The sequence below is a fragment of the Temnothorax curvispinosus genome, unplaced genomic scaffold (genome assembly GCF_003070985.1).
Source record: "Temnothorax curvispinosus isolate PA1 unplaced genomic scaffold, ASM307098v1 QBEX01004550.1, whole genome shotgun sequence".
Taxonomy (NCBI): Eukaryota; Metazoa; Arthropoda; class Insecta; order Hymenoptera; family Formicidae; genus Temnothorax; species Temnothorax curvispinosus.
Genome location: NW_020214330.1, coordinates 3339 through 25020, shown reverse-complemented (window position 1 = coordinate 25020; position 21682 = coordinate 3339). Strand labels below are relative to the sequence as shown.

General features: G+C 37.7%; 3 protein-coding genes across 3 annotated transcripts in view; 1 reads left to right on the top strand and 2 right to left on the bottom strand.

The window, feature by feature from the left end:
• The window catches only part of LOC112453632 (adenylate cyclase type 6), an 87252-nt gene extending 83561 nt beyond the window's left edge, over positions 1–3691 (bottom strand). Inside the window, exon 1 of the mRNA XM_025014484.1 lies at positions 1732–3691. The gene's annotated coding sequence lies outside the window, so the exon portion shown is untranslated. The remainder of the gene's footprint in view (positions 1–1731) is intronic.
• Positions 3692–8969: 5278 nt separating this feature from the next.
• LOC112453624 lies at positions 8970–20660 on the top strand. The gene is made up of 7 exons (XM_025014469.1): positions 8970–9246; positions 11745–12056; positions 12755–13030; positions 13458–13693; positions 14109–14375; positions 14838–15093; positions 15504–20660. Exons 2-7 carry the CDS (start codon positions 11798–11800, stop codon positions 15677–15679), a joined length of 1470 nt encoding a protein of 489 aa, XP_024870237.1. The 5' UTR covers positions 8970–9246; positions 11745–11797; the 3' UTR covers positions 15680–20660.
• Positions 20661–20768: 108 nt separating this feature from the next.
• The window catches only part of LOC112453625, a 2978-nt gene continuing 2064 nt past the window's right edge, over positions 20769–21682 (bottom strand). Inside the window, exon 4 of the mRNA XM_025014470.1 lies at positions 20769–21527. Coding sequence (XP_024870238.1) covers positions 21147–21527 — 381 coding nt within the window. The 3' untranslated portion in view covers positions 20769–21146. The remainder of the gene's footprint in view (positions 21528–21682) is intronic.

The following is a 21682-nucleotide window of genomic DNA, read 5'->3' as shown; positions in this document are numbered from 1 at the left end:
ATTTCGTTTCCCGCACAGGCGTGTTCCTATATATAGAAGAGCTTGATTTTCTCGATTCAACAGGAAATTGAATTTTTGCGGCGAGACCTAAATAAAACCGACGTCCTCGAGGAAAATGAGAGCATAACAATTAAATTACAAACATCGAGGTATCATGCAATAATTATTTAATTTTACAAGACACTGCAAAATCGCGTTTTGTCCTTATATTTTTCCGCGATTAGAAAGTAAGCCGGTCACAAATTCTTTACTGTATGAAAGAAATTTTAGATGTAGAGATTTTTAATTATCCAGTGACTATTGAATTAAAATGTTTTATCGTACGCTAATAAAATATTCCGACGAAAAATAGGAATTCAAATTTAAATGCAAATATTTAAAATTATGATATGATTTATTAGATACGATATAAAGTCATATTAATGTAAAGTCAAAATTATAAGACATCGGGGCTTGAAATATATAATAATCAATCTGTTTTAAAAACATTACTTTACTCTTGAGTCGAGAAAAGCAACTTTTGACACAATTGCTATTGTAAATAGGATAAGCAGCCTGGTTATCGCAAGATAAATTGTTTCTTTGTGAGACTATCAGCGAGAAATCGCTTTACTGTCGCTGTTCATGGCACTGCGCGTGTTCATAGCTTTCGTGTATCTTCGCGAACGCGATTAGCGAGCCCGATGCACTAATTGGTGATAAAACTCGCGCATTCTTATTTTGTCTCAATGTATGATCTTGACACGTTTGTATACATTATATAGTTATACCTCAATTAATTTACTCGATTGTCGTCAATTTGACCTAGAAAATGTCTTACCGATCTTGTGTAGATTTGAAAAATTCAAAGGGGCTGCAAATAATAAAACAATTTTGATGCTCGAATAATTGAATTTTGAAACTCGCAATTTTATTTGCGAGTCGTGGGATTATCTGCAGTTTTGCATATTGATTATCAAGCGATGAAATTAGTCTCTTAATTATTTCCTAATTGAATGTCGCTTTCTACAACATTTTCCAATTCTCTTTGACACTTTGGAGTCAATGCGTTTTTGCGATATAAATGAGCACGAATATCGAGTCATTAAATACTTTATAATGCAAGCGCGGACTGTCTACCGTTATCCCCGAGGTGAAACGCAGTTTTCATTCCCGTCGTAAGTTCTTAAGTAATGGAAACTTTAATGGAATTCAGCACATCGCGTTCTCTCGCGCGCCTTTGCCTTCTCGATAAAGTGACAAACGTCCGCTAACTCTCGTCAGGATTGATGGGTTGCATAAAAATAATTGAAAATCACCGTTGCGTAATGGCTAACGGCAATGAAAAATTTAATAATACCCTTCTTGTATAGTAATAACAAATTCTTGCCCCGATTTTATCAGATTTAAATCACTCTGTCTATAATCTCAATAAATCCGATATGAAGGATTACTCAACATAATATTAATGATTGAAATTATTCGACTTCGAGAAGTAAAAACCGCGACAGATTAAAATTCTGTTGAGCTGAAATTGACTTCAAAATCGTACACACATAATGTACGTTTTCTATATCTTTTTTATTGTACATATATGTATATTATTCTTCATATTCTATTATGTACATAGGGTTATATTTTAGAAAATTCTCTTATCCTTTTTTATGTATATTATATCTGAAAAATTTTTTTGGCATTCTGTTTTCTATCATCTTAATAATTCTTATATGAAGGATGTGAAAAGATGCTTACCTCGCATCGTGCTGGACCCTAACGCGTCTTCCATCATTATGGGCTTATCTCTTCTTTTCTGTCTCTTTCTCTCTCTCTCTCTCTCTCTCCCTCTCTCTCTTTCGCACTTCAGATTCTTCTCGGCAACATTCCACGATTATCGGATGGCGAATCAGCCTTTCACGAGGCGTGTCGAGCTTTTTCAAGCACAGTGGCGGAGAGCATAGCGGACTTCCTCAAATTCGCGAACGCAAAACGGTGCACAAAGGTCGCGTCGTCTTTATCTCCCGAGTGTTCGAGCGTCACGTGTCAAGTGTCTCGGACAGAGAGATCTCGAGTACAACGACAATGCACACATCGAGATAGTGGCATTTAAGTGCGTCAAGTTATAAGTCAGATTCACGAAGTCGCGAATTTGATGCTTGGCGTCGACCAGTCGCCCTTACATGTAAATCACCCGGATCACGATCCAGCGAGATGGCCCCTGCATTTCGATCGCGCATCAGCAAACTAAGCGTGTGCGATAGCAGAAAAGAATTTCCGGGCTGGTTCTCCGAGATTATGTGTTTTATCTCTTTTAGCTTATTATTCTTACATTTAACTTTTTTTTATTCGCGAATCCCGCGAGAACAGTGAGTACGTAGCCGAGAAGGAGTGGAACCTCGCTCTTCTATCCCACGAGTATTGTTATTACAAATTTCTCAAACCTCCGAGAGATACCTCCGTCGAGAATCTCAAGATTCCCCGCGTGCGCAGGAATACAACGACTGTGACATGTGTGAGCTCGAGCGAGGATGATATTGTCTCACCGAGTTATCCTCAAAGTTATCAAGCTATTTTCAAGATCTTCCCCAGTTTCCATCTGTTTTTTTCACGAAATTAAATAATGTCTAATATGTATCCGGAAATTTTCATTCGAGCGATACCATCAGCTACCCGGGATTGTTTCATTTTTCCGTAGCGACTCTTCTGCTTTCCTTTCTTTATAGTCTCACGCGAGGTTCTCAAACCTCATCTGAAATTTACGATATTGATATCGCGATCATATCTTGAAATATTAATCCAGTTTACATTAATGGAATGAAAGGAAAAACGCTCGCAAACGTTGCTTCTTATATATCCAGAATTCTGCCGCTCTCTTCTCCAATTTTTCTTTAATTCCCCTTCTATTATCCCGTTATTTTTATTCTATCTTATATTTCAGGATTATATCGTTCGCAATTTGAAACTCGTGTGCAATTCGACGCAACTACTCGACTCCGCTCCGGCGTTCCCTTTGGCCCGATTTTGAATTTAATCGATGTGAGATCGATCCCGATTATTGGCGTTCGGTTCCTCGCGAAGTGTTCTCGATGCTCGGCTCTTAATGCTCGCAACACGCGTTCCCTTAATGTCCCTAATGCGTGCAGTCACGGACGTGCGTGCCACCGTATGACGATTATCGTCTTAAGCGCGCGATGGCTGTGCCGATCGAGAGATTATGGCTGACCGAGATGCCTTTCTTTACTTTCCCAGATCGTGTTCCCTTTCCACTTTTCTCCTCGATCCGATGATTGATCGAAACCAACGTTACGATTAATCGAGACTTCGAACGATTACTTTCGAACGAATTCCCGCATCCGATAAAGATCGAGCGATCGTCTCCATCGGTCTTTCGCGCAGGACGCTCTTTCTCCTTAAAAGGACTTACTTCCGGAAGTCGATCACTCGTCACGATTGTCGCGAATATACGCGATGCACTCTGGTTCAAGTAAGATACACTTTGATCGAGAGGAATAAATCTCACTTTGTTCGATCGATGATCGTTCGCGTTACGTGGTGTTTTCTTGGGGACCAGCAAAACCGACCGGAATTACTCAATTCCTCAACTCCGGAATGACGGAATAAACGATTTCGCGGAGCGTTCGTGTTAAGGGTTCGTCGACCGATTCGATCGACCGACCTTCCAGTGCAGAAACGCGTGCGATACGCCTCACACGGATGCCGCGCGCCGACTGACTGAGGTTGACCGACGATGCCGCGCGCGCGGTTCCGTGTTTCACGCCGATTTCCGTCGTCACGTGACCCGCTGCTCCGTCGACGTCGCGACGCGCCGCGCCGCACCACGACGCGCACAAGACGGCCCTCTCTCGCTCGCCGACCTCGAGGAGCCAACCCTAACACGATCGATATATTTATTGCCGATGTTAAGTATTGACAAGCCTTCGACGGATATCGGTAAACTGTTAAAAGGAAGGATGAGTTCACCATTCAAGGGGGTGTGTCTCCTTAAAGCGAGTAGAAACTACGCGGATATCTTTCGGAATGGATCTAACGAGGCAAAAATAAAATTTCGCCTGCATCTAACAACTCTTGGAATGAGAAAATTCTTTTTTTTTTCTCTTTTCATTTATTTATGTCTAATTCTCGTGCAAGTCACTAAAAGAATTTATGTAAAAGTAGGCCAAAGTGAAATAGTCACTGAGATTGAAGAAGAATTGTGAGGAAAGCTGGTTTTATTCAGTCTATAATAACCGCGTTATATGCGTTTTTCAATAGCGCAATTTAAGCCCGGGTCTTACGAGAATCGAGTTTAGGAGTACTGAATGGAGAAGAAATGCGATATTAAAAGAATCGTTGGAACGGGTATGCGAGAGAGAAAGAAACGAGAAAAATAAGAATTATTATTCCGAAGAAACTATTATTTCGAGTGTTTCGGAAGTTTAATTATGTGAATTGAAACAGTCCTCGTAAATCTAGAGGGGAGAGAATAAATTTACATATCTAACAATAAGTACATACAGAATGGACCGAATTGTAGTACAGCCAAATAAAAAGTAAAGTACAAATAATAGCAAAATGATATTAATATCCACATATTTAAAAATACCTGTATAAATATATCGTGTATATATATATATTGTATGTACTTGGTATTGTATTTGAATCTGACGAAAAGTAATAGATGTAATACGATACAATAGCTGAAGATATTAGGTGTGCACGATTCGTTACGTATCGCTATTATTTGGACAGAATTGGGTAATTGAGCCGACAGCCGGTGGATAATCGAAGTTCGGCTGGCAAATAACGGAAGCCTATCAATCGACCTCGATATAATGCCCGATATATTCCTATTAAACGGCGGCGACAGACAACATCGCGCGAGACCGTAAAGTGGATCACAAAGACGCCACGGATATGGCGAATTAAGCGGAGCAAAAGTCGAGACAGTTAATTCGGGGCTACGTTTTAATTAAAAAGGGCGGCGAGTAAATACGGGGATATAGCGAGTAATGTACAGGGTACCTCGCTAACTCTTTGTTAGAAGAACCATTTCACCGACGATTCCAATATTGGGACGCCCTTTATTTCGATTTGATCCTGCTGAGAAATAAAAGAGATACCTCTCGAGCTCTCTACCATAAGAAGCGCGAACCGAGCGACTGTAAACTCTTAAATGAGATGCAATGGAAATGGTTTTGCCCATCGCGATTTCGAGCGACTGCAATGGGATAACCACGCTACAGTTAGTTTATAAAACGTCGAATGTGCATATATCTGCTTGATTTTAAATTTTATTAAAATGTATTATACTAGCTTAAGTGAATCTGTGAAAACACATTTTACTGTTTTTCACCCCGTTAAGGGTCGAATTTCTAAAAATCTCTTCTTACTTCTAGGTACTTTACGTCATGGAAGGAATATACCTTATACTCCCCAAATTTCATGTTTTTAGGTTTGGGGATTTGGGCTGGGCGTTGATGAGTCAGTCAGTAAGGACATTTGTTTACATATACATAGATTTAAAATTTAAATAAATGTGTTAATTAAAAATTATAATAAAATAAATTTACAATGACTTTTTAATCGACTCGATTGGCTATTATCGACCATTGGTTTTGGTCAGATTAATTGTCAAGACGACCAAAACCAATGGTCGATTTGTCATGACAATGATAACCAATCGAGTAAATTAAAAAGTCTTAATTGTTAATTATTTATTGACGTAATAAATATTCTTATTCGATTTGAAAACGAATTTAATCCTTTAACGTAACGAAGTAAAATTTTCCTACTTAATTGCGACAGGCAAAAACTTAGTTCGAGAAAAGTTTTCTATTTTGAGAAAGAATTTACATGAGAATGAAGTTTGTAAATAAAATTAAGGTTTCGAATTGTAGGGCAACTTTTATGTGCGCGTGCACAAATAAGAATTAAAAATCATGCTCTTTAAGATTTTCATTACTGTAAGAACTCCTCTCCGAGGTAAAAAAATATATCAAGCTTACGATATTGACGTAAGATTGCTTGACGAAGAATTATTGATGTTACGTAGTTTACTTACGTCAACACGCAGGTCATTAGAGGCAGAGTTTCTAAATCTGGAAATACGCGTGTACATGAGCCGCGTAATAGGATAATGGCTAGATTTATAACATTATAACAGTAATTACCGCGCGAAGCAGGCTTCTGCTTTTATAAACTTTCGCGTGAGTTCGACTAACTTTGCGCTTTTCGTTCCCTTTGTTCGAACTGCTTTTTCTTGCCGAGCTCCATATCACGTACAATGCGAAACAAAAAAAAACAAATTTGCTTTGAACAGACTTTTGTTGACGTTCGATGAAAGTTATATGATTATAGTATGAAGAACGATGCACGATCTCACGGAAAATTCAACTTGATCGGATAAGACGCAGATCTGTTATCGTAATCTCGGCGTCGCGGATCGTCCGGATTTCATAATGAGATCGACACCGTACAATGTAGAATTGATTAAGTCCAGTTTTCATCCCGAAGCGGATGCAGTAATCTCATCGATATGTAGAACACATTCTGATGTAATCGCCATCGTGAACCAACCGTAATCTGTGTGCGATATACATAGTATCTATTAATTACTTTCATCAACGATTTCATGCGCGATTGCGTTGATCTTCTCACGCAAAAATTAAATCCGATAATAAAATTAACATGACGTTAATTGGCAAATTCTAAAGAGCTTAATCAATTTTTTATACAGCAAAAAATACATGAGAGACAATATATGTAATTGATATCCGTATAATCAATTTAATTTTTTTAAAGATTTATAATTACATTGCTAATAGAAACATTTATGGGTCAAAAAGTTAGGTTCGTAATGCTTGAGAATAAAAAGATTTATCTAAGCAACTATCGAAGAGTTAGAAGTTGTTACTTTATTCAGATCAAATTTTTCAAAAATCTGCATTAGTCCAAAGTCAATTTATGAAACATTCAAATATATTGCGCGCGCGCGCGCGCGCGCACACACACACACACACACACACACACACACACACACACACACACACACACACACACACACACACACACACACACACACACACACACACACACACACAACAGAGACGCAAGTCTATATAAGCGCCAATGTTCCTTAGCGATTAACACCTCTCAGACGCGAATGCCGGTCGTGACCGAAAATCAGAAGTCGAGTGTTTGCACGCGACACGTAATTCGAACGCGGAACGTCTGTGCAGCAGATCCCTAGTCTTTCCGTTTCCGTGTTGGATGACTGAACACAGCTTCTGCGATCACTCGACTCCGATCCCGCAATTTCCTAACGGACATTTCCTAATGAGTTTTCAGAACCTGGCGAGGCTTGCTAACTCGGCTAGTTAGCCAAGTTCAGTTTTGCATTCGTATCAATCATCCGTGAATAGTACGTGCATAATACCGCTTGTTACACCTTGATATGACAGGCCTGACGGCCTCTTAAATACAGAAAACAGGTAGCGCGAAAATTAACATCTGTTTTGTAACGTATTATGCATTCACGTTTTATCTTTAATTTTATTGACTCTACGATTATTTTACAGTCAATTTTTTGTAATAAAAAACATTGTGTATCAAGCTCATAGCGAGTATTGTCATAATTTAAAAGATTATTATTTAAGTTTAAATGGAATTTATTTTATTATAAGTTTAAATCACGATTTGCTTTCCAAGATATTTAATATTTATAATTACTTTAGCTTTAGCAATGAAGTTGTGCAAGATTTCGGGGAAAAATATATTTGCTATGTTAATAAAACTTAAAATGGAACAGACATATATTTGATGTTCTGAAACTGTAGCTATGATCTGATTGGACGCTCTAAGATCCAAGGAATTACCATCGCATCTTATTTAAAAATTTAAAATTATTTAAGAGATGCTTTTTAATAATCAATATTTCAATTTTAGAATTCTGTACTGATGTTAAATAAATGCAATTAAATCAATCTCTAATTAATTTAGATAATTATGTGTATCGAAATTGAAATTATATTCTATTTGTTGAAAAAAGATTTATCAAGTAATGATCTTATGTTACAGTTCTCCATTTTCAATTACCGTAGGTTCGCCGTGTTCCATTGCGGATAATGATGATTAATGCTTGCCCGCGCGATGTCCATTAGGACCAGATTAGGGAAATGACGTAACATACTCTGTTTCTGACATCTCACGTTACTCTCAATACTCCGCGACGAATAATTCAGAATTTTTGGAATTAATCCCCGAGCGGCGCGCATAAAGTGTGACTTGCGTCGCGCACATCTTACGCTCATGCGCCAAATCAAGACCGTACATATTGCGAAAGGCACCATCGTTTCGGAATTCTTTTATTTCATTCTCCAACGCCATTGTCTTTCTCATTGTTCGGACTTTATTATCTGCGAGAAAGAAAAGCCTGGATTTTTTGCAGATATTTCCTTTGATACCAAATACTTTTGGAAATTTTAAATAAATTTCTTTAGATGAATTGATTTCTCAAATCGCATAATTCTACTAATATATGGGAGAAAACGAATAATCTCTTGGACTTTATTGCATATTTAAAGTAGACATACAATAAACGATCGCGAGAGAATCTCGTTTAACGCAAAGTTTAAATTTTCCCATATTATATATATCATATGGGTGTGTTTATCTTGACATTAAAGATAATTAAAGAGGAGTTGCTTAAAAAAAATTTAATTTTATCAAAATTGAATTATCAAGGCGCATAATATAAAAACAAATGCATCAAAATATCGCAAAAGATCTATCCCACAGTGGTGGGCTTCAGTAGGACACTAACTTCGTTTCGTCTCATTTCTATCCTGTGATTCGATGCATATCGCGTTCGATATCATTCGTTAATACGAACTCCACACGTGGGCGGGCTTCGACTTCGTTTATCGAGTCGCCGCCCCGGTTACGGTCCTGGCGAGGCAGGTTGGTGGCGAAGGCCGCGAGAGTGCCGCGACATAAAGAGGCACCCCTCGCCGTCACCCACAATGGGATGAAGTCGCGGTAAGTCGTTGTTTCGTTTGCCTTATCGCGCGACGCAACATTCGCGATTAACGCGCGCCTCGCGTCATCGTCATCGTCACCACCACCGCTGCCGCCGCCTCTGTCATCGTCGTAGTCGGCCGCATCGCAAACGCGTCTCGCGCCAGCGACTCGACAGTTCACAGGAGATACCCGGGGTGTTGTCAGACGCTCTCACCGAGGGTGGGCGGTGTCAGGTTAGGTTCCCGTCCAAGGGTGAGTCTGACAATTTCGGAGCACAAGCGCCGAATTCCAACTACGATTAATATTCGCATATTTCATCGATTGATTTCTCGTTTCTTGCTGAATAATCCAGTAATTAGAGAGAACGTATGAACAATTATGGCTATCCGCCTGTAATCAAGCCTGAGTTACGCTCAAACGATTTTACGTCTCTTCCATTGACAGGCATTGCTTTGTTTACGTTGCGCTTTTCTCGGAGCAGCGTGCACTCTTTGTCTTGCTCTTTGCCTTCTGTGTCTTTTTCTTTCTCTCTGAAAGCATCAATGCAATTGACGGTCCACGTCCATAAGCGAAGAAATTCTTTTTGGAAAAGAAAATTGAATTTTCTGGTCGCTGCAAGAACCCTTGAATTTTTTGTTAATTATTTTCAAGTGAATGAGATAAGACAAAAACAGATAAGAGAACGTATAAAAGAATTAATTCTTTTGTTTTGCGTGTTGTTTGTTATTAAATTAATGCTCTCTATTTGTTTATTGGCATAGTTAACATTGTACCAACATACTTTTTGAAACCTTGCGCTTTATATCTATAATAATCAATATTTCATAGTTTTGCATTATTTAATTCAAAGAATGTCGCTGTCGAGCACATTAATATTTTATCGTTTATTTTAATGAGTAAATAGCGACCGATATACAACATAAAACATAAAATTAATAAATATTAACATTTCTGGTTATTGAGATCTTATATCTAATAATAATTTTATATATATCCTGTTTTTATACTTCTAAACTTTCTATTGTTTACCTTAAGCCAGAATAATTCAATAATTTAATTATTTATTAAGTTCAGATGATTTATAATTCACGTCGCATTTCAGGATAGAATTTTATCCGTAATTTTATATGCTGTTATATGTCTTTTGTGACGAATGCATGTATTTTAATATATATTTTATATATGTATATGTATTCCTGCTTCTCTTTACTGTTTTTTTTTCTTATTATATTATAAAATGCATAAAATCATAAATAAAATTCTCTTTTGAATTCTGACATAAATATAAAATGGGCTTCAAAAAGAATATTATAATTATTCAAACAAAAATTCTGATAGATCTACAGTTCCACAGCAATTTATTTCAAGTAGATATCTTTTTACAAAGTACACTTTTTACGCCAATGCTTTGTCTACCATGTTAGGACGATACATTTAGATTATATATAATTTCGAACAGAAAGGAAACTTTTTTCTCTCATATCTTGAGTCTCACGGTATGCTTACGCACGATAGCGAGCAGCACGCAATCTAATCCGCAATTTCGCTCATTCCACTGCTGCACGCATCTGGACGTTTGTAGTCTTTGTACCCGTGAAAAGGGCGAGGTTTGCGAGACTCTATGGGTCCCAGGATCGTAGCCTGAAATTAATTCCAGCGTGCATGAAAGTTTCACTTTGAGCCCACTTTAGATCTGTAATTTATGTCAGAATTTAGGATAGAATTTTGTATGCGATTATTTATTACTTTGCTTACAATTTTATATGTCAAAAAACATTTGAAGAATCAGAAACATATTTATATATATATGTAAGATATTAAATTACACATGTATCGAAATTCACGGCATAAATCTTGAAATTTTGACATCTGACGCGAGTTATTCGAAATATAATTTTAATAAAAGAATCTAAATATGCAATATTAATTTATAAGTTGACAATAATAATTACTATTGAAGATAATAATTGTATTTCCAGACAAATATTGTTAAATTTGAATGTAAATTATGGATAACATTTTAAATACATATTAGATATTCACATAGTTAAGAAATGAATCTATATTATTTCTATATTTTACATCTGACAATGAGCGCTTCTCTTAGAATTACGGGAATTAATCCTTTCAGTATTCACATACATCCGTTTTCAATAGTTCTCACCATATATTTCAAACTAATAAGGCAGAGTTTCGCATTCAAAAGCTATGAATACAGCTGAACTTAAATATGACCGTCTAATTCTCAGCTTATAATTCAGATATATTTCAAATATGAATATCAAACATTTACATACAATAAGTGAAATTATTAGGTTTTTTATTTAAGGAAAAAATAATGAAAGATCGCTTTATATTCAAGGAATTTTATTTAATATACAGATTAAAATTTAACAGTTTACTAATGTTGGTTTTAAAATCCGCTAAAATTATCTATGTTATTTTTATTTATTAGTAAGAGTAGCACACCTTAAACCATAGCAGATGTTTTGAGATGCGCATAATTCCCGTAACATAAATATGCAATTACATATGGAGAAATATAGAGATTATTAAAAATACACAAGATAAAATAGGTACACGAGATAACTTCCAGTGTGTGTGTGTGTGTGTGTGTATGTGTGTGTATGTGATTGTGTATGTATGTGTAAGAGCCAGTATTTCTGACATTCTGACATCAAATGTTAGATGTATTGATAACTCGCCATCGTGATGCAGAATGAAGGAGCCAAGCGTTCTTGTTTCGATAGAGTAACGAGAAGTAACCGCCAAGCTGGCGAGCCTAACGAGCTGCGTGTCGACGATGATGGATGACGAGGAGCAGGAGGAGCTCCGTTGCACCGGCAGCGACGTCGAGATCGAGGAGTATACCGACACCGAGGAGTCGCCATATGTCGCTTATCAGGCCGGTGGCGATAAGCTGTTTGATACGGATCGTGAAAATTGGCAGCAACTCCGTTTCCTGGCCACCCTCCTGTCCGTCGCGGTATCAGTTACCGTACTCGTTATCAGCTATCCGCTTTATCTCGAGAGCGTCGCCGCTGTCTCCAGCGCTTATACAGGTAGACCGAGATGTATATGTATACACGCGGGTATCAAAACGCACACGCCCAAATACACACGCGATATAGCCTTTACGGATCGCAGCAGCGCAGGCACACGTGTGATATCTAAATTAATGTGTAGCGCCAAATTGAGCGGCCAAGCTCGATCTCGCAATTCCGGGATTTCAGGATTAGACATCTCGGGGATCAATTTCTCGGGATCGCAATTACTGCAAACAATTTATTTATATCCGTGAACGTTCGCCACATGCCGTGAGATGAATGCGGCATATAACTCTCGGGATCTCGTCATTTCCAAAATTACAGCTCGCGCTGGTGAAATAATATCACGAGAGAAGCAACCGAATTACGCGAAGCACTGTAATAGTAGAGGCCTAATTTTTAATAAACTCGCAATATTTATATATATATATGCTAAAAGATGCAAGAAAACGAAACGTGAAAGTTAAACTTAATCCTTTTCATTTTTGATAGTTCTTGTTGATTTGTTAACAATTGACTCGTTTATTTTTTAACATTATTGACTAAAACATGAGAATGGAAATATTTATTCGGCTAGAATAAAGCCGAAATTGGACGTTAATATTAACGATTCAATTAATTTAGTGACGATGGTTTTGTTTCGACCTTTTCGCCCAATTTGCGGCGATGTAAGATGTCTCTCAAGCGCTTATATGTCCCCACAATTCTCGCAGGACTTCTTTTCACTGCCCTGTGCTCCGCCTGCATTTTGGGATTAGTGTACTTCGCCGTGGACAGGGTGTCACCACCACCGCCGTTAATACCGAACAGCATGCGGATCAAGATACCCCGCTGCGGTCTGATCAAAATAAGCACTCTGTACGCCCTCTCGGGAATCCTGATTACTTTGTCCCTCGACCGGAATAGGGTGCTGTGCCATTTGCAGGATCCAATAAAGGGCATCACCCTCGTCTTCTCTCTCGTCTACTACTTCTTTTTTTGTCGGAAAAGTGAGTGCTTTTGAGAAATTGAATGTTTTGTGTCATATTGAGTGTTATTAACGCTTTAGCTTATATCATAATGAACAAAATAGCTTAGCGTTCATGTAATCGCAGTAGACATTTTTTTTTTTACACAACGAAACATTCGCTAAACATATGCAATTAATATTTTAGACTAAATGTTGCATTTTATATTTAACTTATATGCAGAAAGCATTAAGCTTCAGAAAGAAATTGAGTATTTATTCTGCGGCACAGTGCATGTTAGCCTTAGAAAAGCTATTCTTTCACAAATTAATTTTTTCTTTTTTAATTGTATCAACTTCGAATATTTTTAGGAGATAGTTTTTCTTGTTTTTTTTTTCCGAGACATATGATCCTTTCCTTGAATGCATATTTCCGGAATGCCAAGCGTATTTTCCTCGAATGTTTTCAGTGATGAGCTTGCAGCGAATATTCTCGAGCACGACTATAATAGTGGGTCTATTCATAAGCGTCGATTATGGTCTCTGCGACGAATTCCGTTGTCGGGGAAGGGAGGTTTCTTCCCACACGACAGCCGCCATGAGGGGAACCTGGGGTGCTCGAGCGGTTTGGACGTTCGTTTACGTGGGCGCTCTTGCCGCCTTCGCCATGTTCTTCACCATGCTCGAACGCCATTACACCACCGGGGTAATTTATCATCGACATTCTTGCGCAAATCGCGATGTATTTGCAACACCCGTGCGGGCTCTCCGATGATATATCGACGCAATTTTTATTAAAATCAATCCTCGGGAGAATTTTTAATTTCGACCCTCATCAACGAAGAAACGCGATTTTTATTAAGTAAAAGAAGAAGAAAAATGTTTAAAGATTTTTTATTCGCTAATTATGTACATTTAATATGGAAAGAATCACCATTTATCGCAGATCGTTTCTGTGTAGCTACGGACGACCTGGAAATGTCTTTTTTTTCTCGGATATTTGCGGACACGTGGGTTTTTCGTTTGACATATTAGTTTTTTGGCCGTCGGATTTTCGTTTACATCTTCCGAACAAACGGATTTCGGTGAAACGAGTGACGTCCGTGATCTCCCGCTTCCAGCAACAGAATGTGTGCCAGATGTTGACGACGCAGCACAGCTCTTTTCTATATACGGTATCCCGTCTGGTGTCCTCACGCGATATTCGCCGTCGTGGCTCCGAGGAGGAGGGCGGCCGACTGCTGCACGTGACCGATCCGGATCCCACGATAAAGCCGAAAAGCTACCCCAAGCCACCGGTGATGCAAACCCTTTTTTACATACACGTCATTACTTTCTTCGCCATTCTGACGCTCTGCTGGCTCGACACTTTGCCCGGCATCGGCAGGGTGAGTGGCATAAAAAGAGACATGTATATATCGCTTATCTACCCATTACCGACAAGTCAATTTTTGGGGAATTATTCTCAGCCAAAGAGCTTTAAGCAAAAATCTTTAGTTCTCTGTAACTCCATATCAATTATCTTAAGTTTGCAATTAAATCTATACTGAAAGAAAGACAAATTTAAAAATTAAAACATCATCATCATGTTTCCATGGTGTAGATTTGGTAGATTTGAATTTAGAATTTTAAGTGCTAACACATTGTTTTGAAGTTCATGGAAAGCCGAATCCGTCATATCTTTAATCGTTATTATGTAGAATTTTAAAACTTTAATTATTTTAAAACCTATAAACAAATATCTTCCTTTCTGTTCCCTATAAATATATGTTTCATAGAAATATGTTCCCTATAGAAAATATCAGCTAAACTTTACTTAATAAAAATAGTTTCTTTTAATGGTGTTCCAGGGTCTATCACCCGTAGAACTTTATCGTACCGTCGAGCGCGGACTGATATGCCACTTTAAAGGTGGCAATCTGTGCACGAACGTTTCCAGCCACGGATGGACTTTCCTATTCGCGTATGTCGTCTTCGCGATCTCGATCCTCAATTTCCTGTCATTGTGCGAAAGCGCCGTGTTCAGCGTGGCCACCGCGACCGTCTCGCTCCCGCTGTCTGGTATCTGGTGGAGTATTTACAGGATGGACGTCGGTTTACACGGGGGTAAATAAGTAGTGCATGGAATGTTGTAGTTTCCGCTTGAATTTTGCAGCGATTTGTCTCGCGAAACTTTGCGTCATATTAAAGCGGAAGCTAGTCGCGTATAGAGAATAGAGATACAAGATTGATGGAAATTTATTTTCTAGAGTTACGAATATTATAATCTCCAAAAATCGCGGATGCTGATTGCAGCAGAAATGTTTGAACTTGTTCCTTTTTACGAAGATATTTGATTATATATCAGACGAGTTCTATTTATAAATTAGACATCCGGATTTTAAACTCTCAATTTTATAAGGAGTAACGTGGCACATTACGTTATTTTCTCACAGACTTCGCTATGCTTTACGAAGATCGATTGATCTAAGCGTGTAATTGCAAAAGCCGAACTTCTGAGGAAAACATTGAAACAGGTTCCATCTCCTGGTCACCGGGAGTGACGGGCGAACTGATCTGCGCCTTGCTCGGTCTTCCTGTCGTGCTGCTCGGTCTGGGCCTGCTCGTCAGATCGCACTTCAGAGACACCCATCTTCCCTACCAGACCATTCAGCCGCCCGACATCCAACCGCACGAGGCCTGTCACAGATGAATCTCTCTTTAGCATCTAGCCTGGCCTCGCAACGAGGTCCGCACTACGTGCGATGATCCACGGAAATAAATTCTAATCGATTCGATGAGATAAGCCGTCGCTCCTAACGTCGAATCGACGTAACAACACAAATTTCACTGAGCCGGAGTAATAATGTTATTGTTGTACATTTGACAGATATATTTTGTCGACTGTTCCCAGATTGCACCGATGCTCTTTTCCTTCGATCGCGAGGTCACTAAGGTAAAATGAGATGTTCGATTCAGCCGCGTATGTTCTGTCACATGCTAAAATACACGTGCATCAATAGCAAATGGTTGATTTGACGTCAATTAATTTTGGTCATAATGCAAAGCTTTTTTTTTAAATAAAGAATTAAAAAGGAATTAACTTAATTTTATTTAAGGAGAATAATTTATTCTAAAACGATCTTTTAATTACATTTTTTATTATATTAAATAATATTTATTGTAAACATAAACGTTAAACGTCAATATAATTTAGTTGAGATTAAAATCTTTATAACGAAAATTAAAATAAAACCAAGATTAGTTGACGTTGTTAAAAAAAATCAGCCGAAAAATTTTGAATGGTGCTATTGTTTTAAATGCAATTTATGCGCGCGCACGCCTGCAAAATTCATTTTTCCGAGAGCTCACAGCGCGCGCACATTTATGATAAGAAAAAGCGGCAATATCGATAACTGCTCATACGCGAAAAGAAGAAGGGGCGGTGGTCGCGCGAGAAAGGAAGGAGAATGAAAGCGATCAATGTTTCCTACGTATTTGCCAAACGCGAATGTCCGCGCCGTTACCGGCGCGCGACAACGTTATAGCCGATTTATATTTTATTTTGATAACGAGATGTTTTATATATTTTCGAAGTTTAAATTACACGTGTTGAGAACCGGAGTAGAAAGATAACGAGGCAAAGGGCTCGAGAAAATGCATTTTTAGCTGTGAACCTGTGTGCACAGGAGTTCCTTAAGGGCGTTCTAATCTCGCTGACTTCCGAACTTTAGTGTCGTTATTCTCAAATTTAAATGTTTTTGAAATAAAAAGTGGAAGTGAAATACATTTGTACGAGGACCAGTTTTAAGATGATGCTAATTAACAAACGTTTTAATCACTCAATTATCTAAGATATTATCTCGAGAATTTCTTCCATTTCTGCCTAAAATATACATGTTTTTCTAGAAATGAACCACTTGCAAATAACAAATGACTTTCAAACAAGATCTATCTCGTTACGATACAATGAATCTCTACGCTACTATTCCTAATACCGCAATTATTCATCTACTTCTAAATCGGAGATATCAATTTAATTTAATTAATGACACTTCAGGTCCAATGCCAATCAAATAGTTAATCTCTGTTAAACGTCCCAGTGGAGTTTGCTAAACGATACTACTGAGATATCGCCAAGTAGGAAACGAATATATGTATAGAAATTCCCTTGACGAAGTTAAATCTTGAGAAATCGAGTCGCATCGTAAACTTAGCTTCGCACATCGAGCCCTGTGCACACAGATGTATTATAGACAACACTGCACTTTGTCAAAGACAGAGACTTACAAGAGAACGGTCCGTTACGGCTGCAGTCACGGTTTGCAGCTTCCACGTTGGGAATAAAGTAATAAAGTAATAAGCGAGCGACTGAGATACGCATGCGTGCATGTGTAGGTGATTTTCCCTCTACTACGTTTCTGCTAACATTAGACAGTTACTCTATCAATAATTTGAGCGCACAAACTGTTACGAACTAATTGGGTCCTGGCCGCGCGCGGTTAACTTCGCCCTGCTATCAACCTGTAAAACTCGTTGCGCGTCCATGGAAGTTTCCAAATAACGTTAACCGCCCGTTACGCGCCGTTAGCAAAAATTTCTGCCAAGGCGTGTCTTCCTCTTCGCTAATCATAGTGCCAATTACGCGTGACTATAACATAGGGCACGTCTTTCGTTCATAAATATAATTGAAATTGTCTAAGTATTGATTTTACAGCAAAGAGAAAAAGTTCGAGAATTTTTCTACGTGTTACCCTCTTTTTGTCGATACAAGATTTTACGTTCATGGAACGGTCGTCTTATTTTTCCACAAATACATGATGTCAGTAAAAATGTTTGATTTACATTTTCTCGACTGTCAAATAACTTCCATTTTATTAATTAGTATTTCTCTTTATTTAAAAAATTATTCTGATAATTTTTTACTTCACTTTTTTCTCGTTTACCTACTTCTGTCTTTTTAACCGCCACACCGCGATCCGTCGGTTATCATAACTTTTTGTGGAACTAACTCTTTACTCCCCGTCTTTAGAACTTTTCCTTCTCCCTGGAGTGAAATAACCAAATAATCAAACTTTTCTGAAAGAACAAAAAGGAAAATCAAAAGTTCAAAAGCGGCTCAGAGCGATTTTCACGGAATGAAAGAAAAAGAATATTCGTGCCAAAAACTCACGAGTCACATACGACTCGACTTAAGCTAAGTAAGTTCCATACGCATTTGCATAGTGGTCGCATTACTATTTCGAATAATAATGATGATGATGATAAGATAATAACAATAGTAATAACATATAAGTGTCGTTATTTATGTCAGGTGTCGAATCGCGATACGCGGCGTAGCTTGTTGACAGCGATTATTGAATTCAGGCTGTAAGTTAAGTAGACCGTAAGTCAGAAGAAGATATTAACTTTGTTGGAAATATGTGTCAATATCGTATATACGGGAAGGAAAACAGCTATACGTCCACATTTTTTACAGTAGCAGTAATGGCGAGGCGTTTTAAGAGAAAGTAAGTAACTAACTAACAGCGCTGACTGAGTGCAACGATAATAAAGTTAGTACGCCATTCTCTCCTTGTTGCAGTCAGTAGCTTCGTCGATAAATCGACTACCGCTGAAGGCGCTGAATGTCATAGTAGTAGCCCTCGTAATGAAGTTGAATATACTCTCTTGTGCTGTGTCTAACATAAATATAATTAATCGAAGGCTCTGGCACAGGAAAAAATATCGACCAAATCAGATTATGAACTTTTTTGGCAAAAAGAAAAACTTTGGCATCTTTTTATTATAGCGAAAGTCTGTTACTTTTAATTTCCAACGAAGTTTTCGTTTTATTCGTCACGTAACTATCCATGTTCCCAAATTTAGAGAGTAGTTTTCGCGAAATTTGAAACAATCTCTTAATGTGCCAAAGCCTTCAATTTTAAACATGTACAAGAACCGTTTCTGTGCGTATGTACTTTACACATATATATTTGTTAATTCTTGAATGAATATGCGGCGTGTAGCATAGAGATACAATTTATTTATAGATGCCAATATATACGTCGCACAATTAACATACTCTATATACATATACAAGAGTTCAGATAAAGGAATTGAAGCGCAATTTGAAAAATTGCTAGACTCAACGTTCCCCCATTCGTCCATATTCGATTCTGGTAACGAGACTGAAGCGAAGATGCGAAACTCGCGTTATGCATTTGACTCCCCACATAACTAATTGTAAACATTGAAATGCAATAATTAAATAATATTAACTTCCTCTCGTCAAGACCCCGCACGGAAGTACGCTTAATCAATTTTGCGACAAATATTACTTTCGATATTGACGTATTCCGTTATGATGCGGCGCAACATTTCGCGTCAGTTTTACCTCCGTCTCCATGCGTCGATGTTAAGTAAAATTTAGACGTAAAAAATTAGAGACGTTTGTAAGTTATTTTGATGTAAATTGGGATTGTTGATCTTTTCAATAATGCGTACCTGTGCTTTACACATGCATAAGTAATAATGCTTCTGATTAATCCGTTGCCAATGTCTATGAGCTACGAAAATGCTCATGTCATAGCTTTTTTTATACGACGAAAGATGTAAAACAAAAGAACTCTCTTTCCTAGAAAGACAAGAGATGTGGATATTTATTATAAAGCAACGTATGAAGAAATCACTTTAATAGTAGTGATAATGTACTTTAATCTTTATTTATTATAACATTTTATCAAATTATGAATTTCCGTAATTCTTTTTTTCATGCCTTGAGAATTTTCGTGATCAATAATACAAAAATGTTACACAAAGCGTTACTAAATTAAGAAAATTAAGAAGTGGAATAGCAAAGTTTTCTTCGATGATGTCAGAATGACAGTAGATGATTGTACCTCTACTGCATTCCCTTCAGATATCGACGCTTTAAAGTGATTTTATTAATAATCTAATTATATAATGGGTGTCTTTCCGATAATGCATTGCGCAAAGTTCTGATTGTAAAACCTTCAGAGAAAATACGCGCGTATTATTTTTAGAAAAAACAAAGAATGTGGCCATTAATGGCAATTAACAGATAATTTCTCGAACACGAAAATGAATATTGTAAGTTGTAAGCAATAGACTAGTTATTTCTACACAATGATTCCGTCGTCGGCTGTTATGAACATGTTAATATTCGCGAAAACGCGGAATCTAACATTGCATTATTTGTATATGATGACTGTTATCATCTTCTGCGGCTTTATCGAAGCACCTGTAGATGTAATCGCAATAATCGCGGTCGAGACGTTGTAAATTGTCGAAAATAATATACGCTACTTGTCGTCCGATATTTCGCTTGAAATTTGTTAACGACGCACGTCACGTCGCGTCGCGTAATTTTGTGGGAGGTAATATACAAAAACGAGAAGCTTCGCTCAAAATTTGTGATGCCGTCTCCATATATCGCTGTTGTGAGCGCTTCCGGTCGTGGATATGATATATTAAATGTGCTAATATACATATATACATATATATATATACATATGTATTTACTTATATAAAAAGTTATTGTTATATCTTTTTTCCCACCCGAAAAATTCAGTTACAATTAACTTCATCAATGTCAGCTAACAATAAATTGGTTAACTAAATCTTTCTCTGTTTGCGTTACAATTAGCACACTGTAAAAGAATGTAAAATTATAAATGCAAAAATGGTAAAATTGACAATGCAAATGTATATTACAATAATAATTTTTGCATAGAATTTTACAGATTCTTTTTACAGTGTAGAAGAAATGAGCGAAGGGATGGATAGTGAAACTACTGTTATGGGGTTAACTAGTAAAGATAATTTTTAATGCATTTTTAACAATTTACATAACAGTGAACACGCCAACTAGTTTCACTTTCACTGGTCTTTGTACGTAGATATAAATATTTTCTGATTTATAGTGAATCTTGAACTTTGTTTAATGTTCTAAAAAATTAACCGATAAAATAATTAAAGAAATTTACATGCTGACATTATTTATAAGAGTTTGTTTTAAATTTATGCGATTTTTAATATTTCTGGTTCTCCTGACAACCTTTTAATTAAAATACAATCTTTCCCTCTCTTTGGAGCGAATTTTAGATACTAATGCTTTTATTTTGATATAAAAGCGAATGACTACGTTTATGTAAAGTCCAGAATAAAATTCGACGTTGTCAGAGCTTGCGGGCGGTTAATGTGGCAGTCTTGTGGACATTGCCTATCCTGTCGGACATCTTTTTGCCGCCACGTATGTAATCTTCATACCGCACTTCGGCGAGTGTTTCGAAATCCAATTTTTCCATGATTCGTTGACTGAAGATCGAGGCGGCGACGGCAAAAGCCACTTCCGGTCGCACGTACTCGTTGACGATTTTATCGGCTACGCAGATCTGCTTCAGTTTTCTAGCGCGTAAGCCCCGCGCAACCTCGAGGCTCTTCTGCGTGATTTCCAGACCGATACCGCGCTCCTGACATTTCGGATCCGTGCCTATGTAAAAGATTTCCATGGCACCCCGCGCGTTGTATTTCCCGAAGACGTCTACTCGCGATTCTATCTGATAACGAGAATAACGTGATTTAGCATGCTTGACAAGCGATAAGCTCATTAGAATCTGCTGCATGCATTTCTTAAATTAGATGATTAAAAGTTACTGTTTGATTTTAGAGAGAGAGAGAGAGAGAGAGAGAGAGAGAGAGAGAGAGAGAGAGA